We start from the raw sequence: 19,911 nt of genomic DNA, 5'->3' as shown, positions 1-19,911 counted from the left end.
GGGTTCATTCCAACTTAAGTTTGGATTTAAGTCCACGCAGCATTTCCTTCAAATATTTCACCACCCCAAGAAGCTATGAACTAGTAAATAGAAAATATCTTTCAATGTTCTGTATTTCATTAATTAAGTTCCTAGGCTCCAGCCAGAACACAATTTGCTTTTTTTGTGAGTCATTGCTATTCTCAAACTATAAGACTCCTACCCTCTCATTGTTCAAATATTCCATATTTACATATCAATTAACAGATGTATCAGAGCAGAAACAACCATGTGACATCCATATCACATTGTTTCCACAAGATGAAATGTTTTTATAGAGGACATAACACTTACAACAACAAAGAACACAAAAAATATAATTCACCTGCTATTAGCATGCTTATTTTAGTACAGATATTATTATTTTAGGTGCAAAATCAAAATACACAACTTATGGGTATATTAATACTAATGAAAGAACTAAGATTCATATTCAAAAGGCTGAATTCTGAGGTTACTAAATTTAGAACATTTCCTTTCCTCATGTCCACCTATGACTGAAAATCTATCATCCATTGTTTAGCACAAATAAGTAAAAGATCCATAAAAGGAAATATTTAAATGTGTCACAGAAATCATATGAATATGATATGCCAAGTGAATTTATTGTATCTATTTAATTTCTATGCTGCAATGATAAACTTTGCCCTGTAATTACTACAGGTTGAGTATCCTTTATCTGAAATGCTTGGGACTTGAAGTGTTTTGGATTTCAGAATTTTTTCAGATTTTGGAATAGTTGCGTATAAACAATGAGATATCTTGGGGATAGTACTAAATGTAAACATTAAGTTCATTTATGCTTCATATATACCTTACACACATAGCCAGAAGGTAAGATAATTTCATACAACTTTTTTCTATAATTTTGTGCATCCATCACATGAGGTCAGGTGTGGAATTTTCTATTTGTGGTATCATGTCAGTGTTGAAAAGTGTCAAATGTTGGGGCATTTGGATTTTAGATTTCTGGATTAGGGATCCTCAACACATATATCCTTTTTGTCCCTCTACACATTAAAAACTTTTTAAAAAAATGTTTCCAAAGTGATGTTTGAAGCAAATCAAATTCATAACAGAATGTACTCAGAGGAAATTTACAATGGATTTAAATTTGTCTATTATAACAAGAATTTTATGCATTTTAATACCACTAACAGAATAGAAATATTGTGTGTTCCTGGAATTAGTACATTACCAAATGACTAAATATTTATGACATTTGGAATGTTATAGCAATACTATGTAAAATGTAATCTGCTCTTAAGTTCAGATAAAAAATTTCCATGAAATTTGAATGGCAATCTGGGAAACTAAATGAAATCTAAACTCTAAACTTGTCTCTCAGGTTAATTTCAGTGTGTTTGGCCTAGTGTCACTTGATCCAAATTACAAAAGAAAAAGAAAAAGAAAACAAAACAGATTTCCTTTCTATTTGAACGTTTTCTATCCAAACTCAGGAATTATATAAGTTGAAAGAAAAAGGTGTATCAATTTTAAATCATTTTACTGATAATTCTCTTAGGACTGAATATTCAGAAAATTACATATATATACCAATGCCCAGCTATAAAAGGAAATCCTTCCCTTAACCTAATATTCCCTTCCTTACCACTTTCTTATGACAAAACTCATAGAATTCCTCATTTTCTATTAAATCTTCGGGTTCTCTACAATCAGTATTTTGTCACTTGTAGTCCACTAAGAGCACTTTCTTTAAAGTCATCTTTGTCCTCAACATTTTCAAGCCCAGCAATCAAATCTCCATTTGCATACATACAATTCAACAGGGTTTCTCACTTCTCCTTCTAGAATTACTTTTCTCACATGGCTTCCAGAATACCATGTACTCCTGGTTTTCCTCCTGTCTCCCAGGCTACTCATATTTCTCTTTTCCTGCATCCGCTGCTCTCCTTGGACTCAAACTTTTGGAATGCTAAATGACCTAGTCTTGGAACTCTTCTCTCTCTGCATGTCTTCCCCTCCATTCCTTTATTTTTATTTATTTATTTATTTTATTATTATTTTCTTTCTTTTAATTTTACTTTTCCCTAAGTTATTGGGGTACAGGTGGTATTTGGTTACATAAGTAAGTTTCTTTAGGGGAGATTCGTGAGAACCTGGTGCACTCATCACCAAAGCAGTATACACTGCACCATATTTGTTGTCTTTTATCCCCACCAACCCTTCTTCGCAAGTCCCCAAAGTCCACTGTCTTATTATTATGCCTTTGTGTCCTCATAGCTTAGCTCCCACATATCAGTGAGAACATACAATGTTTAGTTTTCCATTCCTGAATTACTTCACTTAGAATAATAGTCTCTAATCTCATCCAAGTCATTGCAAATGCTGTTAATTCGTTCTTTTTTATGGCTGAGTAGTATTCCATCGTGTGTGTGTGTGTATATATATATATATATATATACACACACACACACACACACACACATACATACACACATACACATATCAGAGTTTCTTTATCCACTCATTCTTTGACAGGCATTTGAGTTGGTTCCATGATTTTGCTATTGTGAATTGTGCTGCTATAAACATGCATGTTCAAGTATCTTTTTTGAATAATGACTTCTTTTCCTCTGGGTAGATATCCAGTAGTGGGGTTGCTGCTGCATCAAACGATAGTTCTACTTTTAGTTCTTTAAGAAATCTCCACACTGTTTTCCATAGTGGCTATACTAGCTTACATTCCCACCAGTAGTGTAGAAGTGTTCCCTGACTGCCACATCCATGCCAACATCTACTGTTTTTTGATTCTTTGATTATGACTATTCTTACAGGAGTCTATATTTACAATGATATATTCCCCAAATGTACCGCTCAAATCCCAAACTCACCTCTCAATTTCAGGATCATATAATAAACTTCCAATTTAAACTCTCAAGTTTGATGTCTAATAGAAATACAAAATTTAATAAATGCACATTTTGATTTGTACCCTAAACTTGCTCATGCCCCCATATTCCGAATATTAGTCAACAGTAACACATTTACTCCATGTATCTGGGTAAAATACCTTGGAAGCCTCTTTACTTTCTCTGGATCTCTCCCACCTGGCTCATCTATCAGAAAATCCTGTTTTTCCTATCTTCACATTGTGTCCACAATCTGATAACTGTACATTTAGCTAAGCTACCACCTTGATCCAATTTGCTATTGTTAATTTATACTTCTACTCTATCCAGTGCACTTAAGCAAAGAATGTTATCTTTCTAAAATATAAACTATTTCATATCACACATTTTATCTTAACCCAAATATACCTAGAAGATTTAAATACCTTACCATGGCCTGTAAGTCCCTACAGAATCTTCCTCAGTGCCCTCTCAGACCCCATTTACTTCCACTTCCTGCTTTTCTCACTGAACTATACTCCAATTGCCTTTGAATATATTTCTTAAGTAAACTAAGCAGATTTTCTTGGTGTCTTATCTCATGGCCGTCATTCTTGCTATATCCTCTGACTGAATTATTCTTCATCAGATATCCACATGGTTCACATCCTTTCTTTGGATCAAGTCTCTGTTCCAGTGAAAACATACTTTGTCACCCTTCATTCCCTCATTTTGCTTCATAGCATTTATCAATATTTGACATTACATCATATATTTTCTTATCTGGTTGCCTCTTCCATGAGAATGTAAGTTCCTTAAATACAAAAACATAGCTTGTTGGTTCAACATTTTAATTTTAGAGACTAAAAGCAATGCTTCATACAGAGTAAATTCAGAATAAAATGTTTGCTGAATAAAAGAATATTCTCCCAATTAGCACACATACTACATGTTGGTAGTAATGCTTATATTACCATACACTTTCAGGAATATTAACTTCTAGAATTATAATGACTTTATTAATGAAGCAAATATCTTATTTAAGCTTACTTATGAAAAAAATCAGGTACTCTGCTCAATAAAATGAGATTATTTTTTAAAATAGTACTTTTAATTATTTTAGTTTAAAGAAAAACATATGCGAATTGCTATTGTAATATAATTTATTACCTAATGTTTTTCATTTTAAAAATCTGTTAATAAGGAACTTGACTACAGAGTGATTTAAGAATATTTAAGACCATAAGTAGGCCTTTGGTGCTTAGCTTCTGGTGTTCACTTGGCTTCCCTGTATCTACTCAAGAAGCTTTCGGGGTCAACTCAGCCTCAGCTTCACATTGATGACTACTTGGTGAACAACAGTAGGATAAAAGCATAAAAACCTGAAGCAGGAGTCCAGGATAGTGAAAAACTTTGAATTGGTTGCTTTCTTTATACTCTACTTTTGTTTGTAGTGATATAAAGCATATGTTAATATTCCTGATGCACTCCCAGTTTGCAAATTCTAAAGGCAAGTGTACGTACACAATGATAGTTGATACATAAGACTATTCATCCCTCCAATTAGTGTTAAACACTAATTTTGCAGTGTTCTATAGGAGTGATGCTGTAGGTAACACCTTGGTACTACTAATAGACAAAACGAAAACAAAATCGAAAACAAAAAACAAATCCAGCTCTCTCAATCAGATACTAGTTATCCAGAATACCTGATGAAGAAATGTACATAATTCTTGTTTGCAACAAAGACATCTTCAATTTAAAGAGTTCTTAACTTGTGTAATTAAGATTTCATGTTCCTTATTTCCCCTTGTATTTCCTTTTTTGAAGGTCACTCTAAGGCAGCTATTAAATATAGCCACACTTGACTGTATCTCTTCTCCCAATTCCTTTCTGTTCCTCCTTAAATATAGCAATTGTTCTCAATTTAGTTCATATAATCTTAGAGATTAAATGAACATTAGTCTAAATCTTATTTTAGGGTTGATAAAAATGAAGACTAAAAATTAAATAACTTTCCAATGTATTCAATTAGCTATTTATAAATTGAGATTTAGTCCAATACCTTCTAAATTCTAATCCAGAATACTTTTTTTATTATACCTTAACACTGCCCATATGTTTGTCAAATTCTCTGAAATGTGTGTCCACATCAATATGCTAAAATTTGCCAATTTAATGACATGAATCCATAGATGTTCTAATAATCAATTCCAGAACTGTTTAGTATTTTTTCTTATCTTTTAGACATCTGTCTAATCATTTAATTTTCCAATAATTAATGAACTTTGGCATAGGGCAAAATCTAACATAAGACAAACTATTCATTCATTCAGTTAAACTAGTGTTGCATTCTCTAATAATGTGAGTTTGCCAATGTTAAAACTAAATTATCAGATTAAAAGTTGCCCTAAATTTCATCCTCCATTATTCTTATAATGAAATATGCTAGAAGGAAGATAGTGCCTTTTTACAAAACAAATAAATTACTATGTGAGAATAGTTATGAGTTTTACATGAACAAATAAACCCTATAATTGTGGTACTTGTAGTGATAGTAGTGGTGGAGGTGCAACTATGCAAGGAATTGATACAATGCATACAATTAACCAGGCAAAAATTATCTGAAAACATATATGGTCATTCATAAAACTAAATGGTTGACATTATTTTTAGATGTATTTGTGTCCATGTGTTTTTTTTTCCCCACAACTCTATTTTCATATGTTTTGTCTCAAAAACAACAATCAGTTTGGGACCTCAAGTATCCCATAGGTAAGCAGAGCTACCACCGTTAGAAGCTGCTTAACAAACTACTTTATTCACTAATGTGTGTTTACTCCAGCAGTATTAAACACACTTGCATCCTTCCAGGTGTCTTAGATTTTATTCATAGAGAATAAGTATTAGTTTAAGAAGATATTTCTCTCCTATTTTAAATATGAGAAAAAAATTGTATCACTAGGTCTAGCAATCTAATTTGTTTAGAGGGTATCAGGTGTGTTGATATGTCCTAGCATTAAATTCTTACAAGAATAAGAGACAGGGATCATATTTATTTTTCTAGTTTGAAAATAAAAACTACCTATTTTCTTACAGCATCACAAACCTCATTAAAATGACATTTTTTTCTGAGAATTTAAAAAATATTTCATGTGGTTTTCAAGTAGTACTAAAAAAAAAATACAGCTCAGAATGCAGTGACACCTAATGGCAAAGATATCTTTATAGGCCATAAATGTATTTTCTAATAAACATTACACTATAGTAATACTTTCTAAGTATTGCTACTCACCAATATGCTGTCTGTAATCTAAAATATCATGATGATCCAATAGAAATGTGAATATCTTACTTTTTAAAATAAAGTCATATACGTAGGTGTAGGTGAAGAAAAAAAACTTCTAGATTAAAAAGTGTGCTTTTGAAATTGCAATGGCCCTTTAAGATAAAATTACCATATGATAAAATTAGCCTGAGATATCAGAATGGAATAAAATGTATCTTCCATCACTCCTAACAATTTCAATTGGCTTTTATTTTTGAATAAATCAAAAGTTAATCACCTGGATTTTTATTCCTATTTGGCTTAAAATTTATAACAGATATTTAGTGGATGTACATTTCACCTGGCATAGAAAGCAAAGGCCCTTAGTGTAATGGCTTATTAGTCATGTCATAGTTGGTATCTTTGATTAATAACAACATTGTCTAACTTAATACACACTTGAATTGTGCTTCAAATAACTGTATTAATGATACAGAGAAGAATAGTAAAGCCAAGTCCCTTAGTACATTCTAGACGTTTACACAGTTATCAAGAACTTCAGGAACAAACAACTACTATAAGTAGAAAAAGGATAAAATATCATTGAGACATCTTACACAATCCAAAAAATCCTTGAGGAGTCCTGGGGGTTATCATTAACCAATGCAAATCATGTAGTCAACTGAAAAAAAAAATGGTAAAAGAACAGCACATCTTCTGGGAATGCTTTTATATGCTGTAATTGTCAAAATAATCCTTAGTGCAGAAGTAAGAATAACTGGTATTTTACATTTACAATCTATTATTGTTTTTAATGTGTTGACACCTTTTATTTACCCGATTTTGTACTTTAATTTGAACATTCTCATAGTGAAAATATTCTGTGGATTGTCTTAGGTTTCTCAAATATAATATCACAGCTGATTATGATTTCAGAGGATAAAGTATCATCTGTTTGTGAGAAAAACATGAATAAATGCATCTTTTCTACTCCATGTTGACATAAGGTATTTTACTATGACTGAAAACAACAAAAATATGCTAGTGATTTGTATAATATATGAATAAGTACACTGTTTGAGTGTTCCCTTGTAGAGATGTATAACTGAGGACAGCTAATTTACAATCAGTTCTGTGAGGACAGGAACCAGATAAAGAAAGGAGCATATAAACATGAGATCTTCCATAGTTGATATGAAGCAAAACACAAACTGTGCAGTTGACTGGAAATGCCACCTAATCCCTGCTTAATTAAAGCAGTGCTCTAAACTCCTGTTGTGTTTAGGGAGTAAAGAGTGTGGGACGACTGATGTATGAAGAAAATAGCAGTCAGCGTGGCTAATCTCAAAGACTTTGGAGCTTTCTAGCTACATAAATCAGAGCGACTTCTGAATAGCCTCATAAAACACAATATCATTGCCATTCCACTCACGACTTTTTGGTTCTTCCTACAGCATGCAGATCATTAGGAAACTTCTAAGCAATCAAGTAATGTGGGTCTGATGAAATTACTCAATCAATGCATAGGCTCAAAGTAGAGGCATAATTCAAAATTGCATAGTTTTTATATGTCAGAAGACCTTTCTTTAATTGGGGCAAAGAAGATCACAATGGAAGTGATTCATTTTTAAATACTATATGGTTGTGTATCTGTGTGTGGATGTGTATTAAAAATATACGTAATGATTAAATATTTTTAAATATTTGAAACTCAAAGTAATCATAAAATTGTGCATTTTTGACTAAAATAAATACATTTTCATTTCAATCATTATGGTTTAACCATTATGTTTCATCACTGTAGTGAATCAATAGGTTTAACAAAACATATTAGAGTTTAAAATGTGTAATTGACCTTATTAAACTACCGGCATGAGGTAAAAACTGAAGAGAAAGAGAGAAAGAAGGAGATGATTTTCATGTATATATAAGTTGGTTCAATACCAAAATAATTCAATATATAAAAAGCCTCTTAGAGCAGTGTCTTTTCATCTTTCCAGTTTGCCTGAACTACATATTGCAGCTACTTTCTGCTTGAACACATCACATGAGGCTGGGAAAACCTTTCATTTCTGCATATCTCCTTCCATCGCTAGAGGTGAAATATTCCCTTTCCCTCCAGTTTCATCACATTCATTCCTTCAGTCCTGAACTAATATATTTCCCCAGAAACATATTTCTCACATTAAATATTTAAATGAAGGCAATCACCTCCTAAAGAAAATTAATTATTTTCCTATTCAAACAAGTAAGGAAACTAATCCAATTCATGTTAACTGGTGCTTTACAATTTTAATATGGACATTCGGTTTTGAATTTACTATACTTTTGCTGAGAGTAGGGGTGGAGGCACTGCATTACACACATACTACCCGTCATCATTTTTTATTTTTTTAATTTAGGAGTTAATGTTTTTCGATATATTATAAAAGATAAAGTTTTTGAAACAATTTGCTAGCCTCATGACAATATTAGGTAGTCTATAAAACAGCTAATTATCTCACCTAATGTACTAATTATATTCAAGTCAAATTAATTGTCTCAGAAGTAACTATATCTGCTAGTAGGATATACACAGTTAATGTATACAACCAACTTTCTAAAGAAATCTGTAATTTGTACACAGTTACTTTTTTAATGTGATTATAGCCACTCTGACAGACAACAGTATACAAACTAAAAAATACAACAGTTTTGTTCTATTTTGAAACAGATGTCCAGACTGCATTGCAAAATAATATTTAACTAGTAAGGGATAGCAAAAGCTGTAGGTATTTGTAAATAATGTATTTATCATGCAGACCACAGAATAAGCGATTTAAAAAAAGCATTCTTCCACAGGCTTTCCCTCCTGAGAGATGAGGAGCCTACATCAGAAATCCCTAATCATACAATGAATATAAAGGTATTATGATTATATATCTGCATTCCTGCTCCAATAATTTACAACTAGATATAAATGTATGCCATTTCTCTAAAAGGAGCATAGTTCATTTCTGAACTCTATCAGAACATTGCTGAACCACTCAATGAGACCATAATTTCTTGCTGAAAAGTTCTGAATCTGTAGGCACTGTTAGCCCCCAGGCAAAACGGGATCCAGCAGGCAAGCTATTAGTGCTTGATTTACTTAATGCACAAACGCTAGGTTTTCTGAATCCTGACCTCATTACCCCTTGCACAGAGACAGACAGTTCTACTGATATAAATGATAGAGAATGGCAGACATGTTTACAAAGACAGCCTCTGAGACCAAGAGAGGGAGCCCCCTGGAGCGGAGGGGCTGGCCACTGTGGGCGCGCACGCTAGACAGAAATCCCTCGCTTGGGCGGGCACAATCGCCACCTGCAGCAGGTTCCCCTACCAGGAGTATGTGTACGTGCGTGTGTGTATGTGTATGTGTGTTGTGCGGTGGAGAAGCAGGGGTACAGAAAGGGGAGAAGCTGTGACCCATCTGTCGCCTCAATTTGCAGAACACCAAGCCATGCGTACAGATAAAAGTCCTGTGCCCAGAAAAATTCCCCCAAAGGGACCTCTCTGCAGCCCAGCAAAGAAACCTTGCTGGCTCGGTAAGCGAATTTCCGAAAAAGAAATCGTCGCATTAACGCAGAAAAGGCTGCAAGAGCCTGTCTCCCGCTCAGCTCTCACGGATTAGCAAGTGAGTAGAGTTGGAGCCTGAAGCTGCGAGCGCTGTGCATGATAATGACGCGCAGCCCCCCGCCCGCCCCTGCTCGCCGCGGCCAGTCCCGGCCCGTCTGGTTGCCAATAGGTGGGGCCACCAGCATCACGGAGCCCGCTCGGCAGTCCTTCTCAGAGTCGCGGCCCGCAGTAGTCCCGGCGCCTTCGCTGTCTGCCTTGCGCGGCTACTCGGAGTTGACTGCGAGGCGAGGCGAGGCAAGGCGGATATCTGCTAAGCAGACCTCGGGAGCAGCCTGAGCGCATTCGCTTCCCCGCGTTTCCCAAGCGCCCCGGGGTCAGTTTCGCCGCCGCGCCAGGCCCCGGGAGCGTGTCCGAGGAGGCGAGGCACGCGACAATCAGTCCTTGGCGACACTGCCGCCAGCCCCTCCCGCCACCGTCTCAAAGACTACACGCAAGGATCATAAAGCCAAGAAGATGTGAGAAGAGAGGGTGGCTGGGGGCGCATCCGGCACCCCCGTCACCATCGCACTAAGCTGCGGCGAACTCAGCCGACTCACGTTGCAAAACCACCTGTTCGATCCGAAGGGAGCTCCCCCTACCCCCCAGCCCAGTTCTTTTCATCTCACAGGTGACAGCTTCTCTGCTCCCCCAAAGATAAATTTTTAAATGGAGCAAATGTACATCCGGGAAAAAAAATATGGAAGATAAGAGTCAATTAAACTCCCTTTCCCCACACACTTAGAATCCCCCTGCAGTTCCCAGCACACACTCACACTCAGGTCAACTCGAGAGCCCCACGCATCCAGCCACATTCCACGAATCACCGCAAAACAACAGCACAAGTCAGTCGAGGTTCGAGCATCCACATCCTTTCAGAAAACTGAGCAAGTGTGAGGGAAGGGTAGCGGGAAGGGGCAATGAACTGAAGCCACCTCCAACAAGACACACAGAGGGCGGAGAGGGGGAAAGCGAAGGGGAAACATTTGAGAACTGAAACGGTAAAAGTAACCACGAGCTGCACCAACCCTTTCTTACCGATGTGAATGATCGAATCCGCATTCGCCGAGTCCCAGGTTCGAGACCACCAGACGAACAAAACCAAGAGAAAGGGGAAAACTTCCATCTCCTCCTATGCCGATTCTCTTGGAGGATGGATTTTCTTCCAATTTTTTTTTTCAAACAGTCCAAAGAGTTTGAGGTCACGGTGGAGTTTAGCGCAGCTTTTTCTTTTTTTCTAAATTCCTATTGCCAGAGCAAAGCCTTTTATCGTCGCCGAGAAAGGCAGAAGGGAATGACAGAAAGAGCCCAGCCTGAGGAAACCTCCTTCGCAAAGCCGTGTCACTTGGAGGGGAATTTTGGCATCGCCAGAGTTGTTTGCAGTTTGGCTTTTGAAAAATATATCCAGCCTCTACTGCTCTTGGGCAGGGGGAGAGGCTGGGGCTCAGATCAGACCCATCGCTGCGCGGGGGCCGCGGGTCTCCGGTCCCAGCTCCGCTGCAACTTCCAACACCCCCCTCACGCCGGATGTGCCCCCTTCCCCGCACCCTCCCGGACCAAAAAAGACCCCCGCCCCCGCCCCTACAGCCCGCAGAGAATCACTGGTCTTCGCTGCCAGAATCTAAGTGGAAAGGAAAGATTAGGAGATTCCAAACGGAGCAGCCAGATTCCACCAGGGAGGGGGGAAAAAGCCCTCTCCAAGAGGGGTAGAAAAAGTGAACTTCAAGGTAATGCAGATAGTAATGCAGAGAAAATTCCCTTTCTGCGTGAGGCGCGGAACGCAGCTTGGCGAGGCGGGCCCGGGGAGCCGGTTTGCTGGGGCGCGGTGGCGGGGGAGTTGCGCCGGGCGCGAGCAGCGGGGCCGGGCCAGAGGAGGGAAGCCGCCGCGGGCTGCAGGATGCTTTTGGAGCGTTTCGCCTGGCGGGATGCAGGAAGCAAGGAGCGAGCCTGGCAGCTTCAGCACCAGCCCCACGTTGCCTAGAAATGGATCACCTAGGAGAAGGAGCGAGCCTGCGAGAGAGCGGTGCTGTCAGGCGGAGAGAGGGGGAAACCAAGAGAGGAAGAGCTTCTCTCTAATAACCACCTCCTCCCCCTATCTGCAATACAAGGGAGAAACAAAATAGTGCTCTCATTTCCCATGGAATCTTCAACCGGGACTGAGAAAAAGGCAGGACTGTAAAAAGACATTGAAGCTTTTTTTTTCCTTTCTTTCTTTTACGAGGTTAAATGCAACCTAAAAAAGCCACCCCACTTATTTAACCTTGCTATTCTCTAACAGGTATCAGACTTTTTCTAGTCTTTGCCTGGAATTAGTCACATTGGTTGAAAACAAATTAGGGACACCTGGTCACTTAGGGAAATACAGACCTAGAAAGCTTTTAATGAGATTTCAATTATAAAGTTATAAAAAGGAGAGAACGTGCTAATTACCTTTTATACAATGATTTTTTTTTTCTGTCTCCAGTGTATTTTTTAGGCAATCAGGATAGAGAAAGGTTCCTGAAATCCTTTCTATCGATAGAAATTCTTCTCTATCAGGATAGAAAAGATCTTGAAATTAAAATAAAAAAGCAGAATAATTAAATAAAACAGAAAAATGTTTCATAAACATTTGGTCAAAATATTTCATTGAGTAGCTTAATAACCTATGTAGATAAATTCCGAATGAGGAAGTTGGGTACTCTCTTCCATGGAAAAAGCTGAGGAAGTCCTGAATGACAGCCTCTCAGTCTCCAGTGAAAGGATTTTCTGCAAGCTTATTCCTTAAGATAAAATCCTGATCATTGTGACTTCTTTTCTTATAATGATTGACTTATGTCAATCTGGCCTCATTGCAAACTGAAGATTTGTTAACACAATCAAGTGACTAGTCGAGGTCAGGTATTAATATCATAATATTGTTTCAGTTATAATTGGAATTCTTTAGGAATGTTGGATGTGTGGATGTCAAGCTCATTACACAACCTTTCAAAGCCTTACCTCCAAGTTTGGCAAACCTCTTTTCCTCCCGTTCCCTCACTTGAGCCCTTCTCTCTAGCCTTCTGAATTGGGTTACTATTTTTCCAGACACAGTTGTACATTCTCACTTCTGGCTGTTTTCATTCATCTTGTACACTTTTTCCTGAACATTCCAGAAAATGTTTTGCTGCCATATTTTTACTTATGTTAATATTTCTGCTTGGAAAGCACGTATTTGTCCTCCCAACCACTCTCCTTCACCATCTCAAGGGCTAGTTCAAATTCCTTTTGCCCATGAAGTAGTGTCCAGTCCTTTAATGTGGAATAAATCCATCTATCTTCTATGCTGTCGTAACACACCCTATTTTGTATTAGAGTTAGACAGAACTACTACTAAGTTAGATCATAAATGCCTTGAGAGTGAAAACCAAAGCTCATTCACATTTTATTCAACACAGCATTTTACAGAGAACCCCTTTGTTGACTTGAATTTCATCACTTCCTTCTGAATCTGGAACAAACCAGTGCTTCCAAGAAGCATTCACTGATTAATTACTCTCAATTTTGATCATTCTCTTATCTTTTGTTTCCATTAGTAGACATTGACTCAATATTGATTATATTAATGTTGGTGTTAATGTCATTTTACTTTATAAAGTGTTTTGATGCAATTCCATAGATTATACTTTGCTTATTCAGATAATGAATTGAAAGAAGAGATGCACTCCCCATAGCTTCCTTCAAATATTATTTACAGTGACATTCTAAAAATTGGTAAGTCATTATGTATTCTATCAAGAAAAATTATAACCACTTAACATGGAAAGAACACCATGATATCTTAGAATAAGATAACTAGGAAGAACTTCAGAGCATTAACTAGTCCAGTCCTGGCTAATGAGTATCTGTCCTGGAGAAAGTCAAATATTGTATAGTCATATTCATACTATTTCCCCTCTTGGAAATGTTTTAGTGTACTGTGAGCAAAGCATTTTCATTATTCCCAAATCCTCCAGTTTAGTAGTTTTCAAATGTAGATTCACTTTGAAATAATCTGAGAAGCTTTTTAAAATGGTCACTTAAGGCTAATTTAATCAGAATCTCTGGAGTTTGGGACACAGCCTGTAATATATTCTAAAAGCCTCTATAGAGGGCTCTGCTATGCAGCCATAGTTCAGAATCACTGTTCTAATACTCAGACATTTAAATGAGTCTGGGTGACACATCACAAAAAGCCCTTAAGGTATAATGACCACTCCTGCCAATCAGAAGAAACAGTAGAACAACAAGTTTTGGCTTTCCAAAAGTTACACAAGAAAGTTAGTATAAATTTAACATTGGCTGTTTGATTTTTCAAGAATAACAATCAGTCTTTTTACCGTTGAAATAATTTCTACATTCAATGATTCCTAATTAATAAATATATAATAAATATATATTAACTATATTTTCTACTATTTTAGAAAATTGTCTGTCATAATGTAATATGTAGTTAGCTGGATACAAATATTTATAATATGTGAGTTAGATGTTAAATTCCAGAAGAAAAAATATGAATTCACTAGCTGTGCATATTAAATGTTTTAATGACAGCTATCTGTTGGTCTCATTAAGGCTGCTTAACTTTAATTCAAGCCTTATTATATGGAAATAAGTGATGTACCTGGCCCACTGTACTTAAATTCAAACCTTGTGAAATTCTGGCATGTATTGGCAGGAAAATACCCTCATTAACTAAAGTTTTATAACAAATGATTAACTATTTAAAATAAAATGTAAGTAAATCATGTTTGTTGAGTTTATTCTTCCAAGGTGGAGACTGTTACTTCATTCAGGCATTGATCATGATTTGAACATCAATTATTTGAAGAAATGATAGATTATCTGAACTACCCCAAGATTTAAACTAATATGCCTATTTTTCTTTGAAAAACAGAATTTTTGAGAAAAACTGATTTGCATTGGTGGGGGAACTACAAATGCTGACTGCTTCAATCATGCACAATTGTGGAAAGAAAGCAAGGTAATAGAATAGAAATTCTTGGAACATATAATTATTTCATTTTCACTGTTAAAACTGCTAAGAATACCAATGCTTAAATTTTAAAAATCAGCTGCTCATTGTTATAACAGCAGTAAATCAACTTACATTGGTCAATTTTAACGAACTGTTCAATTATATTTTAATGACTCATGAGTTTTATTTTTAGTATAAAGATCTATGCATTTATGAGTCAACTTATTTGAAACTTAAAAGAGTTGGTTTTTAAAATAATATCATCAAAATGGGACACAATAAATTCTGATCATTATTTCTAATTCTTTATGATTATATTATTCATATTACAAATATGGCTAGTCACACAAAAGATTCCAAGTACATTTCAACCTTAATATGAACATGAAAGGAAAACTGTTAAAAGGCAAAGACTGATATCTATAGATGCAAGTAGTTGTGATAAATGGCTGTAAAATTGTAATTGGGATATTTATTTGCAGATGTGAAAACATAAATTCCCTTTGGTTGAGGGACTGAAAGAGTAACTTTTGTACTCAGCACATCAAAGAAGTTCAGAGCTCATTGAGGCTTCAGGGGCTTTCTCATTCAGTGTCTTGGTTTTCTAGACAATGATGGGAAAATTGAGTTCCAGAAGTTGTACTAATATTTGTTGGAAGGCTTAAACTTAGAAAGCACATGTTTTGACTTTTAAATAAGCTTTGAAAAAATACTTAAATTACATATTCCTGTATAACATATTTACACTGGCCTTATCTTGACCTCATTTTTTTCAGGTCAACTTCACACTGACTTACCACTTACCACTCTGTCAAACTATTTTGTCTGTGACACTAGTGGAAATCTTATCCTCAGTAATAGCTTATATCTCTCCCTTCCCTTCATTCGCCTTCCCTCCCCCCTCCCCTCCCCTCCCCTCCCTTCCTTCCTTCTTTCCTTCCTTCCTTCCTCTCTTCATCTCTCCCTTTCTTCTTCCCTTCCCTTCCTTTCCTTTTCCTTCCCTCTTCCCTCCCTTCTAAAATAAACTCATAATCTCTTTCTTCTTTTCAAAGCTTTCTGTAAATCTATGAAACTGTAAATCTATATGCCCTATCAGACAATGCCATATTATCTTCTAACTCAATTAGATATAAATTCTAATACAATTTTGCAATTTAAATGATTAATAAATATGAATGCTTTACCAAACTTATCTGTTATTAAGGTTGATTCAAGTGAAAAACTTCTAATTTTAAAGTTTTCTTACTGTCTATACATTGGCAATGATACTGAACTTTTAGAAACAGGGATTCATTAATAGTCCTTTTAGGTACCTTATCTTTTCTGTCCAAATGTTGACGTGGCATTTCAAGAGAAATGTTGATAAGCATCAAACAACTGATTGATGGAGAACAAATGATGACTTTAACCCAAAAGGGGCACATTATTGAGATTGGCCCCTCAATACATTATATCCTGTCCCCACAAGATGGCAGCCATGCTTGATGTAGATTTAATCAGCTTACTTTTTGAATGTCTCTACTTTTAACAATTTACAAGGATATTTTTAACTCATACTAATCAAATAGCTATAATGAAGCAAACTTTATATTTTAAGGTTTTTTTTGTTAACTTGAATTTCTGAAGTTTTATTTCTTCTGGTTCTCCTAAACCTTTCACATAGAAGTAATAGGTTTCTATTAGAAGGCTCCAATAAATATCTGTTTTATTCATATTTTCTCTAGTTTGATCACTTGCTTAGGAATTAAAGACCAATAGAACGATCTTTAATAATATGCCACTCACTCCTGAGTTAAAGGATGGTTAGAAAACTGAGACATTATTTTGTGATTCAAATTTCTGGTATAAATATTAAAGTTTCAAAAATGAGTTAATATAACTATTTGCTTTTTAAAGAATACATATCTTATATATCTTGAAATAAGAAATTACACTTTGCCATGGGAAAGAAATTTTCTGTCAATTATTTCACTGATCTTTTTCATGTGGCATATTAGTTGAGGCAAATGTCTGAGTATATCAAAAGCCAAAAACAATTGTATTATGTCAACTATAGTGTACATTAGCATTTTAAATCCTAAAAAAATCAAATTTTATTTTCTCATAATTAACTTTTATTTACAACATTTTTTGTAACATACTTGTCTAGACACATAAGTGGCTCCGTATAGAGTATACTTATGGAATATGCCACAGATAAACTGTACATTTTGGTATAAAATATATTGTATTTTATAGTAGCACAAGTCATGAAGAAAGTGTAAATAGAGAAACAAAAGCTTGATTTATATACATATGTATAATATATATATATTGACTTTGAAGATTTTAAAGGAGTCATAGAAAACATTTCATTTCTTAGTGGATAGCTACATAATTTATTTAGAATTAAATACAATAGATTCCTTATTCCTCATTGGTTCTGCAAACTGGTGGTGAATTTAAGCATTTAACAGATTATGAATAGATGAATGAATTAAGGAGTGAAGAAAAGGATAAAATAAAAATTTTTAAATATTGTGGAATATTACCCATGCGGCATTAATACAAAATCATCTTAATTCCAAAATAAACAGATAACTGAGGTATCAAAGTTTTCTGTTCATAAGATTATTTTGCCTATTTATCAGTCCCATAGTTTACAACACAAATAGTGGTTATTCATTTGGTCTAGAACAGATGGAAGATATTTTCAAAGGGTTCTTTGGAATATGTCAATAAAAATTATCTCAGCAATAGAAGCCAAAATATGAATCTCTGCCCAAATTTAACTTGAACTATTTGTAGTATGGTTTATGTGACTAAAGAGAATGCTGAGTTGGGGGTGGTTGGACACTAAATTTAGGGTTAGATTTCACAGAATTTACCTGAAGTTTGTTAATATAAAATTACATTGTCAACATTTTGTTTGCTCTCCTTTTTCTAAACTTTGCTGCTTTTTCACATTTTTTATTTCATCAAGAGAGTTTAACTATAATTAGACACAACAAAATCAAAATTGTGAAAATAAGACAATATTTAAACATTTTTAAATGCCAGTGTGTTTAAAAAATATCTAAACTAGCATTTCCCACATTGAGCTCTATGGAATACTGTTCATGGGAAAAATAAAAAAAAATAAAGGAGGCTTCGTGGTCACATAAGATTGTAAAGTGCTAAATAGATATTTTCTTCTCTTACAGATCTACAGTGCAAATTAATATATTAAAAGTCAAGAGAAGTCTACTAGGAAACAAATCATTAACCTGTATTTAACCTAGTATATCCCAAATGTTTTTAGCCCTCAATTTCCCTTTTTATAATACATACTGAACACTCTTTGTTACACTGTTGCAATGCATTTTCTAAATTCCAAAAGTAAAATTATTATTTTTGTTGTTGTTGTTGATTTCTCTTCTGTTTTTTGATATTTCTATTAGCCAGATCACAAATCTGTATGCTGGAATATCATATCTGGAGAGAAATTCTGGTTTGTGCTGTAATAGAAATTTCTAATCTCCGTTTTGAACTTCTGTGATGGAAGAAAGATCTATCACTAAGCAATAAACATGTTTTCATTTTAAAATGCTTTATAGATTTTTGCTTATGATTAGGATATAAAAATTTAAAAACATTGTTGTGATCCTAACAGTTAGAAAATACTGGATGATATATAAAAATATTATTTTTCTTAAACCCATCAGACAGCTGATGTAATGAGACAACAAAGTAAACTGAGTTCCAAGAAGTAGAAAGCACCTTGGATGTGAGACAGGACATTAAAATTGTTTCATTTTATCAGGGCACAGAAGGGGCTGCTGTAGAAGCACATAAGAAAAAAGCAACCCAAATTTTAATGAATTCCTAAAAGCTTAATGTGGATTACAAAAAAATTAAAACACCTGGGAACACAAACACAGGACATTTTCATTCAATTATAAACTAGTCTATAGATCTTCACAGGAGTTCATGGGAAAGAATGAGGACCAGGGAGGATCGCTAAATGCTAAAGGTATGATGGGGGTAGAATAGCTTCAAACTATAGTCCACTTTCCTGCACCCTTCACTGTAGGTAGAAAAAAGCTTTAAGCTGATTAGGGAGGAGCAACAAACTGTCTTATCCCCAGATCCCAGGCAAAGATCCAGTGCTCTGTGGATCAAAGCAAAACTCATCAGCTTCTGGAGAAGCGTTAGTGAACCTTTCTTTCTGACATCAAGCAAAGATCACTGTTTGGGGGAGAGGGAATGAATCAAAATTGTCTTATCTTATGAAAACTTTTATGGGTCAGGATACTATGATGATATAAAGCAGAGGTGTACTCTTGCTGGAGGCAAAGAGGGGAAAAAAGTATCTCTCCTGTTTCAGGTCCTTCAGAGACACAAGTCTGAATATAGTCCTCTTGGGGAGGAGAGAGACAAGAATAATAATAAAACCCTATTCCTGATACTCAGGCACATAGATGTTGTCTAAGACTGAACCTGCACCTGAAGAACCAAAAGTTTGCTTCCTGCCTCCGTAATGAGTTTAGGATTGAATAAAAAGCAACAGCAGTCTACTTAGAGAGGAAAGAGTATGGATATAGAGACCCTCTATTTGACACAGTCCTGCAATGGATTCTGAAAGAGAGGGAGCACAAAAACTGACAGAAGCCACCAACACCACAGTCCTCACTCAGTCATGTGGTTCAACCAGCCCACACTGAAAAAATTAGAAGACTGGCTGGCAATGAGGGTGAATATATAAAAACAAAGCCCAAACACAACTCAATTATTTACTACCACCCTAAGAGAGGAAGAGTTGTATACATTTCTGGCTATGAATGTTCTTCACCTCGGTCTTTATTGTTCTTGAATTCACAATGTTTAACATCACTCAAAAATTATAAGACAAACAAAATAGCAAGAAACAAACAAGCCATTTTCCAGAGCTAAAACAATCAATAGAAGGAGTTTGAGCTGTTAGTCAGATGTTAAAACTATCAGTCAGGGGATTTATAAAAACTATGATTTGCATATCTACTACTATCTGATCTTTGACAAACCTGACAAAAACAATAAATGGGGAAAGGATTCCCTATTTAATAAATGGTGCTGGGAAAACTGGCTAGCCATATGTAGAAAGCTCAAACTGGATCCCTTCCTTACACCTTATACAAAAATTA

At 35.5% G+C, this 19,911-nt stretch overlaps 1 protein-coding gene across 3 annotated transcripts in view; it reads right to left on the bottom strand.

The window, feature by feature from the left end:
* The window catches only part of GRID2 (glutamate ionotropic receptor delta type subunit 2), a 1,507,251-nt gene extending 1,496,280 nt beyond the window's left edge, over window positions 1–10,971 (bottom strand). For all 3 annotated transcript variants that reach the window (XM_034958923.3, XM_055111628.2, XM_003829901.5), the window contains exon 1: window positions 10,834–10,971. In XM_034958923.3, the coding sequence (XP_034814814.1) occupies window positions 10,834–10,921 (88 nt within the window). In that variant the 5' untranslated portion in view covers window positions 10,922–10,971. The remainder of the gene's footprint in view (window positions 1–10,833) is intronic.
* Between the last annotated feature and the right edge of the window lie 8,940 nt (window positions 10,972–19,911).

Source organism: Pan paniscus, chromosome 3, assembly GCF_029289425.2.
Source record: "Pan paniscus chromosome 3, NHGRI_mPanPan1-v2.0_pri, whole genome shotgun sequence".
Classification (NCBI taxonomy): Eukaryota; Metazoa; Chordata; class Mammalia; order Primates; family Hominidae; genus Pan; species Pan paniscus.
Note: the sequence above shows the minus strand (reverse complement) of the source record. Positions and strands in the feature narration are given on the sequence as shown.